This window comes from Protopterus annectens, chromosome 6.part0 (assembly GCF_019279795.1).
Source record: "Protopterus annectens isolate FY-2018-M chromosome 6.part0, PAN1.0, whole genome shotgun sequence".
NCBI lineage: Eukaryota > Metazoa > Chordata > Ceratodontiformes > Protopteridae > Protopterus > Protopterus annectens.
In genome coordinates, this window is record NC_056737.1 from 266069486 (window position 1) to 266093731 (window position 24246).

The 24246-nt window shown below is 36.7% G+C and overlaps 1 protein-coding gene across 1 annotated transcript in view; it reads left to right on the top strand.

Annotated features, from left to right (window-relative positions):
- Positions 1-24246, top strand: part of PLA2G4F (phospholipase A2 group IVF) — a 1189208-nt gene that overhangs the window by 459911 nt on the left and 705051 nt on the right. The window contains exon 5 of the mRNA XM_044074012.1: positions 14623-14663. Within this exon, the coding sequence (XP_043929947.1) occupies positions 14623-14663 (41 nt within the window). The remainder of the gene's footprint in view (positions 1-14622; positions 14664-24246) is intronic.

Below are 24246 nucleotides of genomic sequence, written 5' to 3' on the forward strand. Positions count from 1 at the left end.
TACTTTTATTTTTTAACATATTATGCATTTAACTTTTAAGTTTGAGTTATATGAGGTTAATTTTTTATGGCATTTTGAGGAAACACCATAAACCCATATTGTTATACCAATCTTGTAGATATTTATCAGCTTATGCTAGGTATCTCTACTTTCTAAGGGGGAAAACACCCATACCAGAAATACCACAAATTTCTAACCCATATCAAACATCACTCTGTTACCCAATTTCCCTCTTATTGTGCCTATCAAACTTATTGGAAAGAATGTCTAACTTTGGTTGTCTAACTGCCTGAATAAATATAGTATCCTGAAGAGACATACATTTCATTGTGGTTATAGTACTAGGATGGCTACTTATAGATCACATTTTGAAAATCATAACTAATGAAGTATATGGGGGGCACTCTTAATGGACCTTTCCATGGCATGGCATATATCACCTTATATTTTGCTTACATCATATCATAGTATGCCATATATATAATATCATATAATATTATTGTATCAGCATCGATCAATATCAGGCTTTCCGGAAAGAAGCTAAGCAGATGAAACTGAAAAAGAAAGCAAATGGCTAGAGGTTATCATTGGTTTTCATCTGTTTCATTTTAACAGTTCATTTTAACAGCCTCCATCTGTCTTAGCTGTTCTCTTTCTTGTTTTCTGTCTTAAGTTCATATATTGAATCTGTTTTTAAGCTGTGTTTAAATCATTAAATTATTCTATTGGTGTTTTTGTTGTTTCTGACCCTATGGTATCTGATAAAGTGTTGTAAGAGTTTTAAGCGTTTATTCAGAAATTATAGTTGACAGCTGCATTGTTTTGCCTTTTAAATTATCTGAGTTTAAAATTAAATACTAGTTGTCCTTTTGTGAGAGAAATGGAGAACCATCTTGAGTTGCATAAGTTCTGATTGCTTCCAGATAGGGGTAAGGTTTCAATTAATTGCTTTACCAGTGTCAGAGACAGCAAAAACACTGGTTTAGATTGACTTAATGATTTAAAAACAGTTGAAACAGTTGCAACCTATTAACTTAAGACAGAAAGCAAAACGGAAAACAGCTAAGACAAATATAGATTTTTAAAATTAACTTAAAACAGATAAAAACTATAAGAATGTTCAGACACTGAGCTTTCTTTTTCAGTGTCAGCCACTTAGTCTTTCTTTGGTGAGTCTGATGCTGACACAAACTAAAAGTGAGCACTTAAATAAAAAAACATTCTTGGCCCAAGAGAACAAAAGCTATTCATTGAAGTCCATCCTGCCCCTGCCTGAAAGCAATGAGAACTCATGTTCTCGGGGGGCGGAGCCTGAATGGCTAACTGAAAGCAGCAGTATTTTAGAGCTCCATATAACTAGTTAAATAAGGCAAGAAAAATTTTCTTTTTTTTCCTTCAAAGTATAAAATCTTATAAAGAAAGGACTAATTTACATAATTAGAAACTTTGGTGAAGTTTTACAAATAATTTCCTGTGAAAAAGCTTGGAGATATATTCACTTGTTAAAATGAGCAACTCAAAGAATTCTCACTAGGATGCTGCCTTAAAGAAGGAACTACAACAGATGGCATTTACCCTGCAGGAGTTGTCTTTGAAGATGGATGATTTTAAAGAGAACCTGGAAAATCTTAAAACAAGCAGACAAAAACAGGCTGACACCCTCAAGGAAATGCTACAACAACACCAGACAAGGATAACAGGAATAGCAGTTTCTCTAAATGACTTAGAAAGCAGACTTAAGGAAGAGGAAACACAGAAAGAACTGCTTCTTAAACAAAACACTTGGTTGGTTAATAAAGTAGATGACTTGGAAAATAGGGAGAGGATAAATAACATCACGATTTTCAGATTACCTGAAAAAACAGAAGGTGAGGATATTATTTCCTTTTTATCAATCTGGATCCCTGACTTTTTAAATTTAAAAGAAGGACTTTCCTTTGGCATTGAACGGGCACACAGAGCTCTTGGGAAACCTGCCACTAACTCAAACTCTCCTCCTAGGACAATAATTATCAAATTTCTTTCATACTTGGACAAGGAACTGATTTTAAGATCTGCTTGGAGGAAGGCACCTCTAAAATATAAACAGAGCTTGATAAGATTTGATAATGACTATTCATCTAGAATAATGGAACAAAGGGAAAAAGTGTGGCCAATGATAAAGTTTCTGAAACAAAATAACATCAAGGCACAACTTGCATATCCAGCTAAGATAAGAATACTGTATGCCAATGAGATGAGGACTTTTATTGACTTAGAAGAAGCATCTTCATTTATTAAAACTAATAATATGATTACTTTACCAGAAGATATGGATTGGATGTCACCTTATGTCAAGAGAACAAAAGAAACAAATGTCTGGACAGATGTCAAAAAGAAGAAGCAAAAGACTGATACTGTTACAGTCAAATCTCTCAAAACATCTACTATGTTATGAATTGTTTTAACATTACTTTAAAGGACCAATTTTACTGCTTGGAATTTTAAAACAAAGGTAACTAACTACTGGAATCTCTATCTATATTTTTTTGAAAATAGATGACACATGAGAGTTTTCACATTACCTCAGGTATGTAAAACAGAGTACTTTTCTTTCACAGAAGGAGGGTTATATAGCACAAAAAATATTTATATTGTAAATCAGCATACATAGTATTATGTTTATTTTCTCTTAATTTTCTCTTTTCTTTCTCTCTTCTCTTTTTTCTCATTATTTATTTTAACTGCATCTTGTCTCCCTTTCTAAATTCTCTCCTATTTACTATACTAATATAGTCTGTATATATTTAATAACTCACTATCTATACATAGATAAATAATAGTCTAAAATCTAGTTTTAAGGTAGACTAATTGGAAAAGTGAACTTAATTGTTATTACAATATTTATTAGATTAATGATGGTCAATGTTATGTTTATTGGGATTGGGGACATGTTCGTGATTAACTCTGAAATGTTCCATTCATGTACATATATCCTTTGAATTATTTCCTTTTAGTATTAACAAATACATAAAAAAGGAGGGAAAAATGTACTGTAGGTTAAGAGAAGTGAAGCTTTCTTCACATTCTGTTTACGTTGCCATAGCAAGAGTAAACAATCGCTGCAGTTGCTAAGGACACTGTGAATCTGCAAAGTGCATTTAGCCTCACAGATAACAAATAATAAGGAAAAGTAATGTTGTTTAGTTATTAAAATGAAAAACAACCTAAACATGGTAAAATAAATACATAATAGGGTTATTGTATATATTTTATGATCTATCTTCACAGGATTACATATTCCTGGAAACACAACTGAAATGTTCCCAAACTACATGTGCACTGAAATGTAGCTCCTTGATTAAAAAGTATTACTCATTTTAACATGGTGATTCCACAAGCTGTCTGCACTGTAAGTTACCATTTTATGTGTTGAAACTGACAGTCTCTAGAGCACATGAAAAGATACATATTACTTTTTGCAACATGTTATTTTTGCAGTTACCTCACACTGTACAAACTCACTCGGCAACTGATAGCTATTCATTTAAAATATCAGTTTAAATATTAAATGTGCCCTTGAAATGCTGTTGACATTTTGACAAAATATAATGTGAACTGTAAAATGAATGTCTTGAAAGAAGTGAAGTAAGTCGTGGATTTCAAAGACAGTTCTTGACACTACAGTAAAAGTAAAAATGTATATTCACAAGGAAGTATTGAAATGTTTTAGTCTTCATTTTACAATATCAGAAAGTTTGAAGAGCTAGAAAATTACTATTCTTTATTTTTATAATGATTATTAGACAGATGTTAAACTCTGCTTAGTTTAATGAATTGTGACATATGTTTATGAGGAAAAGTGGACTGAGTTATTCACATTGGACTACACATTCCTGGAAACTCAACTGAAATGCTCCCAAATTACTTGTGAATTTAAATGAAACTGTCTGATTAATAAGCATAATTTACTTTAACAACTTGAATCCATAAGCTATCTGGTCTATATATGCTACATTATATATGTCACTTGCATATGACAGTCTCTAGAGCACACGGAAAAATACATATTATTTTTGCAACATGCTATATTTGTACTAACCATACATTCTAAACTAACTCAATTGGCAACTGACAAGTTACTTATTAGAAACATCACTCTAAATATTAATTGTGCCCTTAAAATATTGTTGCTGTTTTAACAAAACAAAACCTGAATTGAAAAAGGAATGATTTGAAGAAGTGAAGTATTGTACAGATTTCAAAGACAGCTATTGACACTATAATATAAGTAGAAATGTATACATGTAAGGAAAAATTGAAATGCTTTATACTTTTAGTTAAAATAGCTTATTGTTAACTTTTTGCTTTATCAGAAAATTTAAAGAGCTAGGAAATTATTTCTAATTTGTTTTTATAATGTTTACTAAAGTGATGTTAGTCACTGACTTGTTTAATGGATTGTGAGTCATGTACAAAATGGACTACTGAATGTTATTTCTGTTTACCTATGTTTCCTAAATTTCTTTTATTAGTACTGATTTAAAACAAGGGAAAGAAAGGGAAGGGAAATCTTTGTTTTTAGTCAAGGGAGGAGAGGCTTAAGAGTATTCTAACTGCCCCGTAAACTCTCTAAGATGCTCTAAATTCTATTTGATTAATACTTAGCTAAGGTAAGTCTTGATTACCATATAGGTACATTCACATTCATTCTAGACCTGATGTGATTACCCATTCTGGAAGCAGGAGGTGCCCTATGCAGGATGGGAATTGTCAGGGTGATCATAGTTCATTCTTAGACTCTTGCTTTGTAAATCTATAAATATGTAAAAGCACTGCACACCAGAATGTAGGGCACCTCTACTCAGAGTTAGGATACCACTGATAAGCCATGTCTTTTCATAAGTGTAAATTGAAGTTGGTGAGCTGAAGAGTGGGAAAGTAAAGGAAGACAATACACCTACAGTACATCCATATTTCATTGGTAATCACTCATTGTCTCCTGTAGAGTCCTTTTAGTCAAATTATTTTAGTAATAATCTATTTGTTGTTGGCTTATTTAGTGTATGCTCCTCTGTTGCATTTAATTTATCCAAAATTACATTTCTGACATGTTTGTGATCTCTTAAGGGTAACTAAATATTGGATATTTTCTAAGTCAACATAATAATTGTCTACACTGCTAACATTCCATCCTGATATATAAAATACTTTTGTTGTTTGTCTTTCGGCTTTTTCCCGGTAAGGGGTCACCACAGCGGAACTCCGGTCCTCTATTGATTGACAGTAGATTTTTATGAAACGCCGAAGTGCCAGCTCGATGCCTAACCTTCAACGAAGGCACTTCCATTTACACACGCATGCCTTTTGAATGCTACCCAACTGCAGGGAGGACATGCAGACTCCACACAGAAGGCACTCCCAAACCAAGAATCGAATGGGAGAACCTCTTGCTGTGAGGTAACCACTATAGAACAATAATAGAATAATATAGAATTTCATATCTCTTTTAAGAAAATTCTCCATATAATAATTTAACATATGGAGCTCAGCTGATATTGTTGGTTAAAGGTATGAGTGATAATCCAATAGATCTATCTTTATCTATTGGATTAGGAATGACTTTCATTCCATGTTTAATGGGAAATTCATATTTACTTGTATTTGATACTTTAGAATTAATGTTTTATCGAAGTACTTTGTTAAAGCCTGACCAGAATTTTACCCTACTTATATTTAAAGAAGAAAGAACATTAAATTACACTCCCAAGTTTACACCCATAAAAATAGCATCCAATGTTATCAGAGAATATGGTATAACTAGTATAATCAAAATAATAATAAAAAAGAAGCAAAAAGTTTCTTCCAACAATAACTTGAAATGGATTTAACATTCTTATCATTATATACCAATGGCTTAAATAATGCAACTAAAAGATCAAACTTACTAAAATATTTAAATCTAAATAAGGCACAAGTAGTATTTCTCCAGGAAACACATTTTAAGACTAATGATAGCTATATTTGGAACCCTAAAGACTATACAGACTTAGCTCAATCCTCGGGTCTATATCAGAACACCAAAAGTTCATTCTTTTGAATGTTCTTACATCGACCCCTAGTCAGCAAATGCTGAAAATAGTGAAACAACAGATAACCAAATTTTTTCCTTGGGAAAGAATTCGGTTGTCCGTTTCTGTTGTTTCGCTATTTTCAGCACTGTGGTGGAAAGTTACGGGTTGGGTTCAGGTAAGTGTGTGATTGGGCATGGGTTAGGTGAGTTAGAGTTAGGGCACGAGGAAGGTATATGTGCGATTGTGTGGACGTGAGAGTTAGGGCGGGTTAGGTGAGTTAGGGTTAGGGTGTGGATGAGGTGAGTGTGCGATAGTGACAGACCTTAGGGTTAGGGTTTGGGTTAAGGTAAGTGGATAGTTAGTGGTGTTTGTACAGTTTAGTGTAGGGTTAGCTGTAAGATTTTGGGTGTATGTGTGTGGATTGCTGTTTGTTTGGTGTGCTTGTGTTGTGTGTATGTGTTTTGGAACAGTGAATTTTTTCCCTAGGAAAAAAGTCACTGTTCTGAATGTTTGATGTTGTCAGTGTTCGCTGATTAGGGGTCGATGTAAGAACATTTGAAAGAATGAACTTTCGGTGTTCTGCTATAGACCCCAATCCTCCTATAGAACAAAGACAAAAGAAGTATCAATTCTTTGGAAGAAAAACATAATCACTCCAAAAGTTATTTATAAATATGAAGACAAAGAAGGTCTACTAGCATTTGTTATAATTAAATTCAATAATAGAATATGGACCTTAGCTAATCTATATTGGTTCCCAGGAATTGGAGCTGGAATGGTTAAAAAAACACCTAGATTTTATTTCCAACAATTATAAAGGAAATTTCGTACTGGAAGGAGACTTTAATTGTACCTTAGATGCTTCTGAAACTACCAAGAAGTCTTTTCGCATAGCAACTATTTCAAAATCTTTAAAAAAGTGGATTGATTCATTTCATTTAATTAACACTTTTAAAGTAAAAGATGATAAATCCTTATTGTTTTCCCATAAAGAACATAGATTTGGAACACAAACCAGAATACACAAATTATTCATAGTTCAAGATTTACAAACAAAAATCCTCAACTTCTCAATAGTTCCATGCCCCTTCTCAGATCATCACTCTCTGATAATGAAGCTCCAAATAGAGTTTAAACCTTTAATCCTGTCAACTAGAATTCCATCATATATCATGAAAACTAAAGAATTCAGACCCTAGATGTTGTCAGAACTACAATTATTTCTTGAAATTAATAATGCAACATAAATCAGTAGAGTCATGGTTTGGGACTCATAAAAGCGTATTTATTTGGTAAGACCCTTAGCTGGTACAAAAACAAAGATAGAGAGTGGGAATCCGAATCATTAGACTTGCAAACCAGACTCTTGACAGCAAAATCTAAAAAAAATCAGGATTGTCCAGAAGTCAAAAAAGAAATAGAGGAATTAAATAAAAAATGTAATGAAATTCTAACACACAAAACTTTGTCTAGCCTTGGAAAAAATTAAAATAATCTCATTGGCCACCTCCCCCACATATCTACATAACTTATCTACAAGAATTAAAATACACTCTAAAGCAAATAACATTAGTAATATATATATCATGAAAATAAAGGGGGAAAAGTATCAGATATAGGAGACATCCTTGAAGCATTTTGGTTCTATTATATGGAACATTTCAAAAAAGAAGATTTGGATACCAAGCAAATAAACTTAGATACAGACCTTATAAATATAAAAAAAATTCCTGAAAACATAAAACTAGACCTACAAAAACCTATATCCTACAAAGAAATTGTTGACAAGATAAAATAAAGTAAATCTAACAAAGCTCCAGGGATAGATGGTATAATTACGGAAATTTACAAACTCTTCCCTTCAACAGTAATCTCCCTTTTTCATATAACTTTGCTAGAAGTCCAGTCAGAAGCAAAAATACCACCCTCATGGAAATATTCTCTCATAACACCAATTCTAAAAGATAATAAACCATCAGACCTTTGCACCTCATACAGACCTATATCCTTACTGAATAATGATTACAAAATATTCATGTCAATACTAGCTAACAGAATAAAAATCCCACTTTCAAATACAATAATCATCAAACTGGATTTTTATATAACAGGCACACACATGATAATATTAAAATTATACTTACTCTTATAGATTATGTGAATAAAGAAGATAGAGAAACACATGTAATCAGATTAGACATAGAAAAAGCCTTTGATTCCCTCAACTGGGAATATCTGTTTAAAACTTTAGCATTATTTGAATTTCCTCCTCTCTTCATCTTATTACTAAAAACATATATATTCATAACTTAGCCTACATTAAATTAGGTTCTTTCACCTCAGAATCTATCCATATGACAAAAGGTAGTAAACAAGGATGCCCCCTTTCTCCTATCTTATTTGCTTTGGCTATAGAAATACTAGAACTAATACGCAATAATCCAAGAATAAAAGGAATAGAAGTCTATGACCAGTACATATCTAAAATAATGCTTTTTGCTGATGATATTTTATTAACCCTATCAAACTCCAGAGAGTCATTAGGAGAGCTAGAAGAAGTAATGGAGAAATTTTATAAGATTTCAGTCTACACTTTAATAGATCAAAATCAAAATTTCTATTTTTAAATAAGAAAAAAGAACTACAAGTTACAGATAAATCCATCATAGGAAAACAAGAACTTACACTAAATTATTTAGGAATAGTATTATGCAAAAATATAAATGAAACAATATTAATAAATTATAAAAACATTATTGAAACAATAAAAATATATATAGAAAAGTGGAACAAATTATATTAACTTTTGAAGACAGATTGCAAAAATACTATATGTAGCATTAGCAATACAGTTAATTCCTGAAAGATGCATTCTTAAAGAAATAAACTCATGTTTAATAAAATTTGTATGGTATCCCAAAAAGAATAGACTTGCTTTAACTCATCACATTAGACCCTGGAAACAAGGAGGATTGAACTTCCCAGAAATAGAAACATATATAAAAGCATCTGTGCTTAAAACTACAATAGACTGGATAAACCCAAATTATTTTGCCAACTGGAAAGAATTAACAATGGCTATATTAACAAATTAATTTAATCTATTAAAAATTGTTTAATAGTAGACAAATCAAACAAACCCTCGTATATACTATGCGTAAGTATACAATATAGTATAACAAAACCTTCTAAAACAACACCGATTAATCATTACATCAGTTCCTTTAGGAAACTTATCACTGCAAGCATAGATCTAAAACTTTGGTATGAGCTTTTAACCCCATTTACCATCACTAAGAACTTTCCTCACAAAATATATAGGGAAAAAAACAACCTCCTGGGAACAAAATGGATTCTTATGCTGGTTTCAATGTGTAAATAAATTAAATGTTTTAGATGTACATATGATAAAAACTGCTTACAATATTCCAACACAGGACTGGTTAACCTTACAAAGCATTCTAATGTACACTCAAGATTTATGCATATTAATTAATAATTCCTCATTTAAAGATATTCCACATCTAATAAGTTTTCTGTATGAATTTGTATATAATAGTTGTGAAAAGAAAAATTCCATTTCAAATCTATATAAAGAGTTAATAACATATAAAACAATTCCCAAATCATCATACTGGTAGTTCTTAACAAAAGATCAGTCATTGCAGTTAACAGAAGAAATTAAAACTAACATCTTACTATCAGTTAATTACACCTTTAACACACAGTACTGGAAAATATTTAACTGGAAATACTTAGAGCATTTTTAACACCAGATAGAATTAAAAAGATCAGTACTACTACAAATGGTTTGTGCTGGAGGTGTGAAAAGTCAAATAAAGCAGACTGGATTCATATTTGTTATGAATGTAATAAAATTAAATCATATTGGAATGGAATCGATCATTTTTTACAAGCTTTATTTAAGAAATCATTTACCTTAACTAAAGTATTGATAGTTCTAAATATAAATGAAGGTCCCTACCTGAATAAGACCAATATGTACTTGTTATAAGCAATACTTGCTATATCTAGAAAATCCGTAACCAGAAGGTGGAATTCAAATACACCCCTGACCTTGGAAGAATTCTGCACTTTACTGATGATAACTGCATTGAAGGAAATAAAAATCAAAGAACTATGAATCTATCCCAGGCCATTGGTAAATAATCCTTGGAAGAACGTTATATATTTTGGACACTCTGCATTAATCAATATTGTGTCTCTGATAACTGATCTGTTAATTCTATATTTAATAACATACAGTGTATATAATTGAAAGTAAGGCTATTGTAAATATTGTATATAGTTGTTTAAAATTATATTTAAAAATATGATGTAAATGTTAATTTAATTGAAAATAAAAAAAATATTTGAGGGAAAAAACAACTCATGCTCTCTAGTTCTCTTGCAAAAGGACAACCAGGATTTAATTTCAAAAGTTTGATAAATTAAAACTCAAAAACAGTGCTGCTATTTATTAGAATAACTAAAAAAGGCTTAAAGTACTTATAGTATTTAATCCAGATGCTGTAGTGTCAGAGACAACAAAGACACTAATTAAGTTAATTTTTAATGATTTAAAAACAACTAAAAGAAGATGAAAACTATTTCTTTAAGAGAGGAAACATGAAGGAAAATAATAAGATTGATACAGACTGTCAAAATCAGAGTCACATTTATTGGCCAAGCATGCAGACATACAAGGAATTTGACTGTGGTTTTGATGACTCTCCAAGTATGAATTACATAAATTACATATATACAATTATTAAAAATAAGACAAAAACTGTACATATACATATACAGATATATACAAGGTGCAAAGTGCAACTCAGTGCAAGAAATACTGAAATAATCTCTGAAAGAAACAAGTATTAACAATAAGTAAACAATATTGCTGAACACTCAGAGGCTTGGGGAAAAGAATACCCAGCCTAATAAGCTGAAATACCCATTTATGAACTTGATGGCTTGTGAAATAAACCTGTTCTTATATCTGCTTGTTTTGGTGCATATTAATCTAATGTTTACAAACCTAAATCTAAGATGGGGTGCAACTTATACAGCTATGACCCCTCTGTTGCATGGGACTTACTCCCACTAGAAATAAGGAATCTTACACACCCCAAACAATTTAAGTTAGCTACCAAAGACTACTTCAAAAAACACTGGACCTGCCACTGTTCACACCCTTCCTAACCACAACCAACTACATAGTACTGTTTAAGTAATACACAATACTTAGCATGAACAACTTACATCCTATACTTTCTATGTAACTTCCTAAACGTTTGCTATACTCTGCTTATTATCTTTAGATTAGCAAACTTTTTTAAACTACATTTTACTTCCTATGCTTTAATTGTTATCATCCTTTTGTTTATAGTATTGTATAATTTGGCAACTACAGTATGAGATTTGTAACTTCTTGTATATCTCTATTGTTATTTTAATGTTTTGTACATTTTGGAGCTTTTATTCCCAAGCCTCCACTGAAAAAGGGACAATCTTTGTCAACAAATGTAAAATAAAATAAATAAATAAAATAAATAACATCTGGCTGATGGTAATCCAAAAAGATGGCCTGGATGTGAAGTGTCAGGGATGATTTTCCCTGCCTGTTTCATGAGTCTGAAATAGTATCTGTCCTGTAAGGAGGGTGAACTAACAGTGATAATATTTTCGGCAGACCTGACTGTTTGATGTAACCTATTTTTGTCATGTTTAGACACAGATCCAAACCACACCATTATGGATGAGCTGAGCACAGACCCGATGACTGCTGTGTAGAACTGAATTAACAGGTCCTCTGGGAGGTTGAACTTCCTCAGCTGTCTCAGAAAGTACATTTTGCTGTTGTGCCTTTTTTATGATGGACCCTACACTGGTCTCCCACTTCAAGTCTTGGGAGATTATAGATCCCAAAAACATGAAGGTTTCCACAACTGACACAGCAGTACTAAATATAAAGAGGGGGGATAATAGTATAGTACCACTTCTAAACTCCACAGTCATCTCCATAGTTTTAAGAGTGTTCCACTCCAGGTTATTCTGACAGCACCAAAGGGCCAGTTGCTCAACCTCTTGTCTGTATGCAAACTCATCACCATTCCTGATGAGCCCAATAATGGTTGTATCGTCTGAGTATTTAATAAGTTTGACAGAGGGATCCTTAGAGGTACAGTCATTAATGTAGAAGGAGAATATCAGTAGGGAGAGCACACATCCCTGCGAGGTAGTTGTATTGATCGTGGGGTAGCTAGATGCAAATTTCCTCATTTTCACCTGCTGTTTCCTATTGATCAAAAAACTGGTGATCCATTGATAGGTGGAGGCAGGAATGGAAAGCTGGGAGAGTTTAAAGTGAAGAAGTTCCAGAATTATTGCATTAAATGTAAAGCTGAAGTCCACAAACAGAATCCTTGCATATGTCAGTGGGTTATAATCATACTTAAAGGGGTCCAACAAGGGAGCTGTAGTATCCTTCAAGTGATATAACACCAGCCTCTCAAAAGTCTTCATGATCACCAATGTCAAAGCAACAGGCCTATAGTCATTCTGTCCTGTTATACTAGATTTTTTTAGGGACTGGAATGATTGTGGCTTGTTTCAAGCATAAAGGAACTTCACACAGCTCTATTGATTTATCAAAAATCTGAGTAAAAACAGGCGCTAGTTGATCAGCACAGATTTTTAAATAAGAGGGTGAAACCTCTTCTGGACCTGCTGCTTGTTAAAAAAATGATACACATCCTTCTCAGAGAAAATTAATGCAGGTTGAATGCAAGAATGTGTGGAAGAGAGAGTTATATAAGTCTGAACAGTGACAGAGCTGGTAGCAGTGTCATTTGTAGCCTCAGGCTTATCAAACCTGCAATAAAAAGCATTCAAGTCATCAGGAAGCTGGTAATTAGCTGCAGTGTAGTGGATGGTTTCCTGTAGTTTGTACTGTTTTGTAGAGCTTTCTACACTGATGTAGGATCATTGGGTAAAACTGATTGTTCAGTTTGTCAGAATAGTTCTTTTTAAACACTTTGATGTCTTTAGGCAGTGTGTTCCTTGCCTGTCTAAAAAGTATTCTATCCCTACTTCTATAGGCATCTCCCTTAGCTTGACAAAGGTGCTTAAGCTTAGCAGTAAACCAGGGTTTGCTGTTGTTAAATTTTACCCAGGTCTTAGTGGAGACACAAATAGCTTCACAGAAGCTAACATAAGATGTTACTGTGTGTCATGTTCATGCAAGTTAGCAGCAGAATCTTCAAAGACATTCCAGTCCGTACAATCAAAGCAGGCTTGAGGCTTCAGCTTTACCTCAATAAAACACTTACTCATAGAATTGATCACAGGTTTAGCAGATTTCGACTTGTTAACAATGATCCAGTGTGTTCCTGTCTCTGGTAGGATATTTTATATGCTGTGCAAATTTAGGAAGTTCATGGCTTGTGATTTACCTTATTAAAATCCCCTGGAATAATCAGAATGGAGTTTGGATAATTCTGTTCCATGCACATTATCTGATTAGACATCAGATAATGTTCACAGAGAAAATGAATGTAAAAAATCATAAAACTGTGACAATTTCCAACCATTTAGCTTTCTTTTTCAGTTTCAACCATTTCACTTCTCTTTGAACAGCCTGATATCGAGCCATAGCAGTTTTACCTTTTACTATAGAAAAATGGAGAATTAAAAAGACCTTATATCGAGAGGTCTTGTAGCACCATAAAAATAGGAGCTGTCCAGGTGCTGAAGACTATAAGGTTCAAGACTTGACATGGAGTTTCTAAAGTTCTCACCTTGAAGTTCAAAAGGAGGCTGAAGAAGACATTGCTTTTCACTTATCAAGTAACCTTGTCAGAGCAATAACTGGCACACTATAAACAACACAACTCCTTCCATATTGATTTTAAGAAAGTGTGTCTGCAGAAATGACGTTAGTGCCAGATGATGACAGATTTATTTTATGTTTTCTACTATTGGTTATGCTAACATCTTTTTTTTTTAAGTAAAGAAATATCACAAAAAAGGCCTCTAGGTAAAGTGAAAAGAAAAACTGTTAAGAGAAAATCTGGTTTTGTGTACTATGCAGGCAAACTGAAGGACTGTTTCAAAACTGCATTTTATGTTCAGGTAACTGCCCTACTGTGAAATATTGAACCATACGTGTTTCTGTACTGCCAGTATCTCACTTTTATAAATGAAACCCTCCTCTTATAGACCATTACCCTCAAGTGAATTATTTCTTGTAACAAGCAACTCTACAAGACTCCCAGTTGTGAAACCTGTCAGTACAACTTAAGCAAATGCATTTATGGCACTCTGAGATTACTGGTTTTCAGTGTTTGTCATCCCTCAAGTAAGAAGAGAGAAAATAATGTAACCCTTTAATAGGTACAGTTTACCACCTTTAGAAACCACATGGATGACTTTTATTTATTCTATTGCACAGGAAAAGTCTTAGCAAATAGTTTCAGCATAAGAACACACAAAGTACTGGGGGTTGTTTTAGTGTTGCAGATAATGTCCTCATCTACAGCACTAACCTTTTATTTCCATAAATTTTCAGGGCTCTGAGCAACTGGATGTAGAGTTTGAAATTAAAGAGAGGTAAGTAGATAAAATAATGTGAAGGCCCACTTTTCCTTGCTCTCATCATTACTTATGTTGCAGTACCATTTTATCAGATTTATGAGAAACTGCAAACTTTAGAGAACTGCAAGGAATAGTTTCTCGATTTAATCTGATAATATTGGCATGTGTTGTCTCATTTTATATTAATCATATTAATTATAGTTTGTGATTATTCCACAACTGTGATAACTTAGTGTAGAGTGTATAATCACATACTCTGTTACCACTTTATGGGTGACTGAATCTTCTTTGTGTTTTCTGAAACACCACTGTAGTTAATACTGTTTTGCTATACATGACACATTATTTACCTGGGCTAAATAATTAAATGCCTTAGACCTATACAGTAATTTTAGACATGCAACTTAATTATAGTGTTAATACATTTTTATCTCTGATGTATGTTTGCAAATAGTCATTGTATATGTACTTATAATTGTCTACATTTCTTCTTTTTATTGTTATGCTTGAACTGTATTTTTTCACTTATTGTAGTAAAGCTTTTCTCCCAAGGCCTCCAGTTAAAATGGGTTACAACCCACCTGGGCAAGTCAGTCACATAATATTACACACAGACAGATACACAAACAAACACTTCACCTATCTCTTTGTTGTCTTATGTTCATCTCAGCAGACACAGGCAGTGATGCAACAGTTTGCCAGCTACCAACTAAAATGTTGTAAAAGTGTTTACTAATGGTATTTGCTAAAAGTGGAAATATAATACTTGTCCTTACATCTGCATCCATTATTCTGAAGCAATACTTTAATGTAGTCAAGGTACTTTAGTCCCAAACCAAATAGAGGATGATGAGATACCCCATGGTAATTTCTCATTCCACGTAGACAGTATGTGGTTGTCTTTCAATATGTATATCTTCTTCTAGATATTAATTCTGGCCCTGGATAAGAAGGTTAGTTACACTTTTCTCTGCCAGAAAATATAATGAAAAAAATTAAAAATTGGAGATACTTTTTAGCTAATTTTATTCACTAGCAGTCAAAGAAAAGATTTTTAGCTCGCAATTCTTCAACAGATGCAAGTTTCCTGACAGAATTTCAACTGCTTGGCTAAGAGAGGAGACTTCAACATGAGCCATTCAAGAAATGGTACTCAGGATTCTTGTGTTAAAAAAAGACTTTCTATCACTAATATCTAGTATTCAGGATATATGACTTAATAGACAACTGGGATAGTAAATAGAAAGTTTCAAAGAAGAGTCCAGAAAGAAGATGGAACATTTAGAAATTCTTATGAAACAACAAAATGCACATATCAGCAGTGTAGAAGAAGCTTTAAATGATCATGAAGGGAGAAATACTGAAGGTGAGTCTCAGACTGAATTTCTTTTAAAACAAAATAACTGGCTGATAAATTAAGCTGATGGTTTAGAAAATAGACTGAGACAAAATAACATCAGAATTTATGGTATACCTGAAAGGTATGAGGGAGGTATAATAAACTTCTTAACAACCTTGCTACATAAAACATTATACCTACCTGGAACATTATATTTTTGAATTGAAAGGGCACATAGATCCCTGAGAGCACATGACCATGTTAAATTATAGTTCCCAGCTAAGAAAAATATCAAATATTAAAAACAGCATGGTCCAACCCATCTATTAAAATAAATAAACATGTCAGATTTGACAATGATTATTCTAATAAAGTAATGAATAAAAGAAAATCTTGCTTACCACTGATTAAAGTACTTAAAACAATACTAAAGCCATATTGATGTTTCCTGTAAAGGTCAAATAGTTCTTTCTGAAGGAACTAAACTATTTAACACACTGGAGGAGGCATCCACTTTTATTAACAAAATAAAAATCCTTAATAATACTGAAGAAATCAATTAGAACAGTATAACCCACAAGAGATAGAGTGAGCTGTATTCCTAGAAAACAGCTTCTAAAATTAAAAAGCTTAACAACCGGTAACTTTTATTCTCTGATTGTAGGACTTTTATTTTCTGAAACGGTATATTTAGCCTTTAAGTGATGGGTATGTGTTGGACTTTAAGCTTCAAAACATATGGCTGTATTTATAATGTTAAGTTGTCTATCTCGCCTTCATTCTTGCTGGATGGGTTCGGAGCCGATTCTTGGTTCCGACTCGGCCTTTTTCTAAAGCTCGAGAGCTATTTACCAGCTCAAGGCCTCCCCTTATCCCACAAAGCTAGGCGTCAGATACCCAGATCTCGTTTGCCACTTCAGCTACGAGGTTGCATTTTTACCGGCTCCAGGTCGTATAATTCTTTTTATAAACTTTCATAGTCAGGGATGTTGTTGCTAATTTAGATTTTCTTTTCTATTAGAGTTGTTTATTGTAATCCCTTTAGACCCACTTATAATCCCCTTTTTTTCTGTTGATTACAGAGTTTTATTCCCTTCCTCCCTTCCCCTCCCCATCCCCCTTTGGGGTAGTGGTTAGGCCTATCTCTGTATAGTGTGTTTTATACATATATATATATATATATATATATATATATATATATATATATATATATATAGTTTTTGGGTTAATTATAACTGCTATAGTTGTAGAAGCTGTATTGTCTGTTCTAGTGCGTGTGTGCCTGTGTTTAGTGCTTAAGCACTAGTTTAAATTCCCTTGGTATCTCTTCTACCATGTCCAAAGATACCAAGGTTTCAGGTTTCAAGAAGTGACTCGTGCTGTCAGAAGATGTCTCTGACAGACGGTCACACTTCTTGTGTTTATTGTTTGGGCCCCCTACACCTGCAGGACTCTTGTTTGGTCTGTCATGCTTTCAGCCCAAGATTCCTGCAGGAATGTAGGAATAAACTAATTTTGAGAGGCTTGTTAAAGCCTCTAGGATCCCTGACTAAGCCTCCGTCGGGGAAATCCTTAAAGCCCGCCAAACTGTTGGCTCCCTGTTCGGAGCCGATGCCGAGCGGAGCTTATACTTCTTTGTTGGTTCCGGCCAGAACCGACACTTTGAGACCTCAGTCGGCCTCGACTTTGCCATCGGAGCCATCTCTGAGCTGGAAGTGTTCAAGATCCCCTTCTTTAGAATCCATTCACTCGGCTCCTAGGTCCCTATTATTACAATCGGAGCGGAGTCATAAGTCTCATTCCTCTCGGTCCTCCAGGTTATCTGACCATGACTTAGAGAGAGTGGTCAGTAGGCTCCTTAAGTCGCAGGCACTGGCCAAAATGTTGACTAGCCCTTCTCAGCAGACTGTGGCTATCCCTGTTTCTTCAACTATTCCTCCTCCGACTCTACTACCGTGTTCAGAGCCAGAGCTTGTTGGGGCTCGAATTGGAACGTCGGAGCTGATACCCCACCCTTCAGCTCCTTCGTCGGCTCCGATCTCTTCATTGGTTCCGTCCTTGGAGGGATCCAGGCACCAAAACTTCCTCTTCGGCTCCGAGGGGGCGAGTGGCATCGGACCCTTGTCCAACCCCGTTCTCCCTCTTGAGGCCTCGGCGCAGGTGAGCTCGGCCCCGACATCAGCCTTGGAGCCATCCCTCTCGGTGCTGGGAGGGGTTCATGTCTCTTCAGAGTGGGAGCCCTCTTCTCTGCCTGATAGGGGCACCTTTGAGGTCATGAGGAGCGTGCTGACTCCTGGGTCAGCTCCGCGAGTGACCCCTTCGGCTCCTCCCCCCATGGTGCCTGTGTCAATCTCTGTCCACCCTCCTGACCCCAAGCGTGGAGAACAAGTGCTCCAGGTAGCCCCATTGGGTGCATCTTCCTCTTCTGAGGCCTCCCCTGATCATTCGGAGGAGCCCCCTCAGAAGAGAAAATGTAAGAGGAAGCATATTGACTCCCCCGAGTCAGTCACCTCTGACACTGACTTGGAGGATTCGGAAGGGTCCCCAAGGTCCCCCTCTGAGGATGTCTCCTTTTCAGACATCCTTGAGATCCTTAAGCAGAGGGGGAACTGGACTGCCCTCAACCCTTCAGAGGATGGGTTGGTGTATCTGGACGCGTTTGGTTCTCATCCTTCCACCTCCTGGGTGTCTCTGCCTTTCGACCCACCCATGGAAGTAGTGGCTTGGAAGGCGTGGACGGCCCCTGACACAGTGGAACCAACTCCCTGCAGGCCCACAAAATTCATCACAGCCCCGTCCGACAGTTTCTCACTAAGGGTGTCCCTGTTGATGCCATGGTGGTTGCAGCAGCTACTAAGAAGGAGTTGGCTGACCCTTCAGTGCCTGTCCATCCACCTAATAAAGAATCTAGGACAATGGACAGGTACGGGAAGCGGATGTTTTCTTCAGCGACCTTTTCCATGTGGTCGCTGAACTATCTGTGCCATTTCACCCACCTTCAAAGAGATCTCCTTAAGGAACTGGGTGATACCCTTCAGGATCCATCTGCTGCGGGGTGTCAGGAAAAGATTAACTCCCATCTGGCAACCCTTAATTCTATAGTCAACTCCTCCATGAGGCTCATTTCTTATGCAGCCGATGGGGCGAGTAGAGCTGCAGGCACAGGTGTGGCTTTGAGAAGACATGCCTGGATGCGGTTATGTAACTTTGCTGACCCCTTTAATGTGTCCTTCACCAATAACCCCTTCGATGGTTCAGCTTTGTTCGGACCACAGGTGAAGGATACCCTTACCAGGTGTGAGCAGGAAGGCAAGACTCTCTCTGCCGTCGGAGTCCGTTTTTCTACTCCTTCTAGACCATACCCTAAAGGTCAGAAGGGTGGAGAAATGTGGCTTTGCAAACCCCAAGGAGTCGTGACTGACACACGTGGAGAGTTTCCCTCCAGGGGCAGAGGAGGGAACAACAACAGACACTGCCCGAGGGGCAAAGGGGGTCCGCAGAATCAGGGTAGCAGGGAAACCTTTTCCGACAAACCCTTTCAGCACCCCTGAGGGGCTGCCTGACTGTCCACTCTCGGAGGCAGTCAGGGGAAGATTATCACTGTACCCAGAAGCCTGGCTACTCCTCACACAAGACAAATGGGTACAGGCTATCATATCTGAGGGTTACAAAATCCCCTTTGTCCACACCCCAATTCAAACAAACAGATCCCTTCCAGATGTTCCACCCCGTCTAAGGGAACAAGCAGTACTAGAAATCTCAAAACTGCTAAGAAAAAGAGTCATCCAGCCATTCGCAGCAGACCAGCAAGGATCCGGGATTTACTCCAAGTTCTTTTTGGTACCAAAAAAAACAGGGGACTGGAGACCCATTTTGGATCTCAGCAGATTAAACAAATCTGTTCAAAAAATGAAGTTCCGGATGGTCACACTTCAGTCCATTCTACCCTTTTTGGGTCCGGACATTTGGATGTGCTCCATAGCCCTTCAGGATGTGTACTACCATATCAAAATGAACAGATGCTCCAGGAGGTTTCTCCGCTTCCAGCTGGGAACCAGTCACTATCAATTCAGAGCCCTGCTCTTTGGTCTCACCACAGCCCCCAGGGTGTTCACCAAATGCATGGCAGTGGTTACGGCTCACCTGAGACGGAGAGGATTCCAGGTGTTTCCATATCTAGATGACTGGCTCCTAACTGCTTCCACCAGGCATCAACTAATCCGAGCCAGGAATTATACCATCCAAACTTGCTCAGAGCTAGGTATCTCTATAAACTTCGAAAAGTCTGCATTGTCGCCTTGTCAATCTATAACCTTTATAGGCACCATATTAAACACAAAAGAACTGTCGGCAAAACTCCCATTAGGAAGAGTATTAGACATTCGCCGACATGTTCAAACATTGCTACAGTGCAAGAGAATTCAGGCCAGATTTGTATTGAAAACCTTAGGTCTCATGGCAGCAGCTATCACATTACTTCCCCTGGCTCATTTTCACATGTGAATTCTTCAGTGGATGCTCTTTACCCAATGGTCCTGTCAACAGCTTCCAATGTCTCACAACATAATAATTACTCAATCATGCAAAGACCACCTTTCTTGGTGGATGGTCTCCCCTCAAGTTTTTCAGGGCAGACCATTTGTACTTCCTCCTCCTCCTGTTGCCACGGTGACAACGGATGCCTCCCTGATCGGGTGGGGGGGCATTTTCAGGGCAGGACTGTCCAGGGCGCTTGGCAACCCCTAGAGTACCATCTGCACATAAATGTCTTGGAGATGAGAGCGGTACTTTTAGCGTTGCAAGCTCTTCAGGACTCTCTACCTACCGGGACTATTGCAGTTCACACGGACAATATGTCGGTAGTGTGGTACATCAACAAGCAGGGCGGAACCAGGTCCTATCCCTTATGTCGAGAAACACTCAGACTTTGGCAGTGGGCGATCTCCTCTCAATGGTTTCTGATAGCAATGCACATCCCCGGGAAGTCCAACGTCATAGCCGACAGGCTAAGCAGAGCAATCCTTATGCTTCATGAGTGGTCTCTCAATCAGTTAGTAGTGGACAAAATTTTCCGCAGATGGGGTCAACCTTGCTGCGACCTTTTTGCAACTCCTCTCAACAGCAAGTGCAGTGACTTCTTCATTCTCCTCCCCCTCCCAGGCCATTCCCCCAGAGACGCACTAGTTCACGATTGGCCCCGGGGTCTGCTCTATGCATTCCCTCCTTTTCCCTTAATTCCACAACTGATTCAGAAAGTGACCGCTTTGGGATCCAGGATGATCCTCATTGCTCCTTACTGGCCTCGACAAATTTGGTTCCCATTCCTGCATCGTCACCTGCTGGAGCAGCCCTGGAATCTGTACCCAGTGTCAGACCACTTGATCCATCAGTCGCGGGGGGGGGCTGCACCAATCCCTTCACTCTCTCAACCTCACAGCTTCGTTGCTCCACTTCCAACCTTAGCTAGGCTTCCACATATTTCTCAGACAGTGCGCAAAATCATACTTTCTTCGCACAAACCTTCTACTAGAAAAACTTATGCTAGTAAGTGGAAACCTTTTTCTTTCTGGGCAGAGACTAGAAAGATATACCCCTTTACAGCCCCTGTCCATAATGTTTTAGATTTTTTGGTAGAACTTTTTCAAGCAGGTTCCTCAGCTGCCACCATTAGGGTCCAATTGGCTGCTATCGCAAATTTTCACGTTAGCCTATCAGAGTCCAGTATCATGTCCCACAAACTTTGTAAGACCTTTCTTAAAGGAACTATCTTACTTAGACCCCCAGTTAAAGATCGCCCCCCCTTGCGGGATTTGAACTTGATATTAACTTCTTTGATTTTCCGTCCTTTTGAACCTGCAGCTTCTTGTTCCTTAAAGTTACTCTCCTGGAAGACTCTCTTCTTAGTAGCCATCACCTCAGCCAGAAGAGTATTGGAACTTCAAGCCCATTTGTGTTCGTCCTCCATATTTTATTTTTCACAAAGATAGAGTTTCACTCAGGACTAATCCTTCCTTTTTGCCCAAAATACTCTCAGAGGAAAATCTCAATCAGGCTATTGCTCTTCCTGTCTTTTTTCCTAATTATTCAAACAGAGCTGAACAAAAGTTACACTATTTGGACGTTCACAGGCAGTTATGTTTTTATTTGGATAGGATCAAACAGTCAAGAAAATCAGATCAACTCTTCCTGTCCTATGTGGAGGGGAAGCAGGGCCTGCCAGTTTCTAAAGTAACCTTGTCCATGTGGCTGGCCTCTATTATTACCTTGATCTACCAACTGAGACATAAAGAACTTCCTTCAAAACCAAAAGCTCATTCCACCAGAGCATTGGTTACGTCGGTAGCTTTTCAGGCTAGACTTCCAATGGAATCTATTTGTGCTGCAGCAACATGGGCCACTCCTCATACCTTCATTTCACATTACAAGTTGGATATGGCCTCCAGGAGTCGAGCTGTTTTTGGTTCCACTGTGCTCAAGAGTCTGTTTCAATGAGCCACCCAGGGCTAAGGTGCTAGGGACGCTGTCCCATCCAGCAAGAATGAAGGCGAGATAGACAACTTAACATTAAGAAGTTATGTACCTACCATAACGTTCCATGTTAGTTGTCTTCATCTAGCCTTCTTTCTTGCGTCCCACCCTCCATCCCCCTAGCCTGGTTAGGACCAAAAATAATCCCTTTTGAGGCCTTCTTCCTACAGTTGACCTTGTTTTTAGGTTACGTCCTCCTCTGTTTGTAGCACTGTAGGTAAACCTTTGGTGGGAACTAGTGTGCTTTTTTTCCATGGTGTTAGCTTTCCAAACGAGATCTGGATATCTAACGCCTAGCATTGTGGGATAAGGGGAGGCCTCGAGCCGGTAAATAGCTCTCGAGCTTTAGAAAAAGGCTGAGTCGGAGCCAAGGATCGGCTCCAAACCCATCCAGCAAGAAAGAAGGCAAGATGAAGACAACTAACATGGAACGTTGTGATAGGTACATAACTTCTTATTTTAAGCTAAAGCATTTTCATGGTAATGAATATAAAAGGTTAGTTTTACTGTTTTACTATGTTTACAGTGAATCTATCTATCCATCCACAACCCCATTAACCCAGTTTTGTACATGGGGTCAGCTTGTCACTTCAACAGTAACAATCATCTTGATACAAGGTTTACGCTACTGGGTGGCTAGACCTACAGTGGTAGTTCTTCCACACCATACACTCACATGTACATTCACACCTATGGCTAATTTAGAGTGCCCAGTGCACCTACTGCATGTCTTTGGAATGTGGGAGAAAGCTGTATCACCTGGAAGAAACCCACTAGAACACAGGAAGGACATGCAGATTCCACACAGAAGTCACCTCAGCCAAGAATTGAACCAGGGAACCTCTTGCTGTATGACGGAAATGCTATCCACTCTGCCAATGTGATCAATAAATTTCATTTAACTAAACTTATAAATGTATTTCTACATGTTAAATACTTTCTGTAAGAGAATGTCATTAAATTATAAGCAACAGAATTGGTAAATTTAAGACTATGTAAGTTAAGAATTCTATTTAATTTTTTTAACTTTGGTTAGTATGTACATTGCTAGGTTACCTGCATGTCAGATCTAAGTAATATGCTAATTAGAAGTGTTAAAGTAGTGGCAATTTTGTTTTCTTTGTTCCTGTGTATCACATTCCTTTCATAAACCAAATGAGCTAAGAAGCCACAAACAAATAAAATACGGTAACTGCAGTTCGTCAAATATGCAAACCAGCAACAGTTTGGTGAAACAATTTATTTGAAGCACTTTTCGTTTGCTAAGTGAGTAAACTTCTTCAGAAACCATTTTTACATTTAAAATACATATAAATAGTCACAGCTGCTGCTGTTTGACCAATCAAACCGCTCTTATTACTTAACCACTTTCTTAAAGCCATATTAGATACATAAAACCATGTCCCTAGTAAAATATATTTACACATCTTTCATTACAATACTAAGTTCCAAAATATCATACTTAAAAATAAAAAAATAATTAAACATAATCTAATGAATAAAATACACAAATACTAATACATTCAAGTTTTAGCAAACAATGACTTGGTGATGCAAGTCACAACTTCATTGCCTTAAGCTCTTTAATTTTAAGATACTACTTACAGAGCATGTTTCATTCAAGCCTGGATAATTGTAAGCATTTAATTTAATCTGCCATGCTAGTTCTAATTCTTCCAGGCGTAAAGATGCAGGGCTACATCTTATATCTTGATTCACCTGGTCTATAAC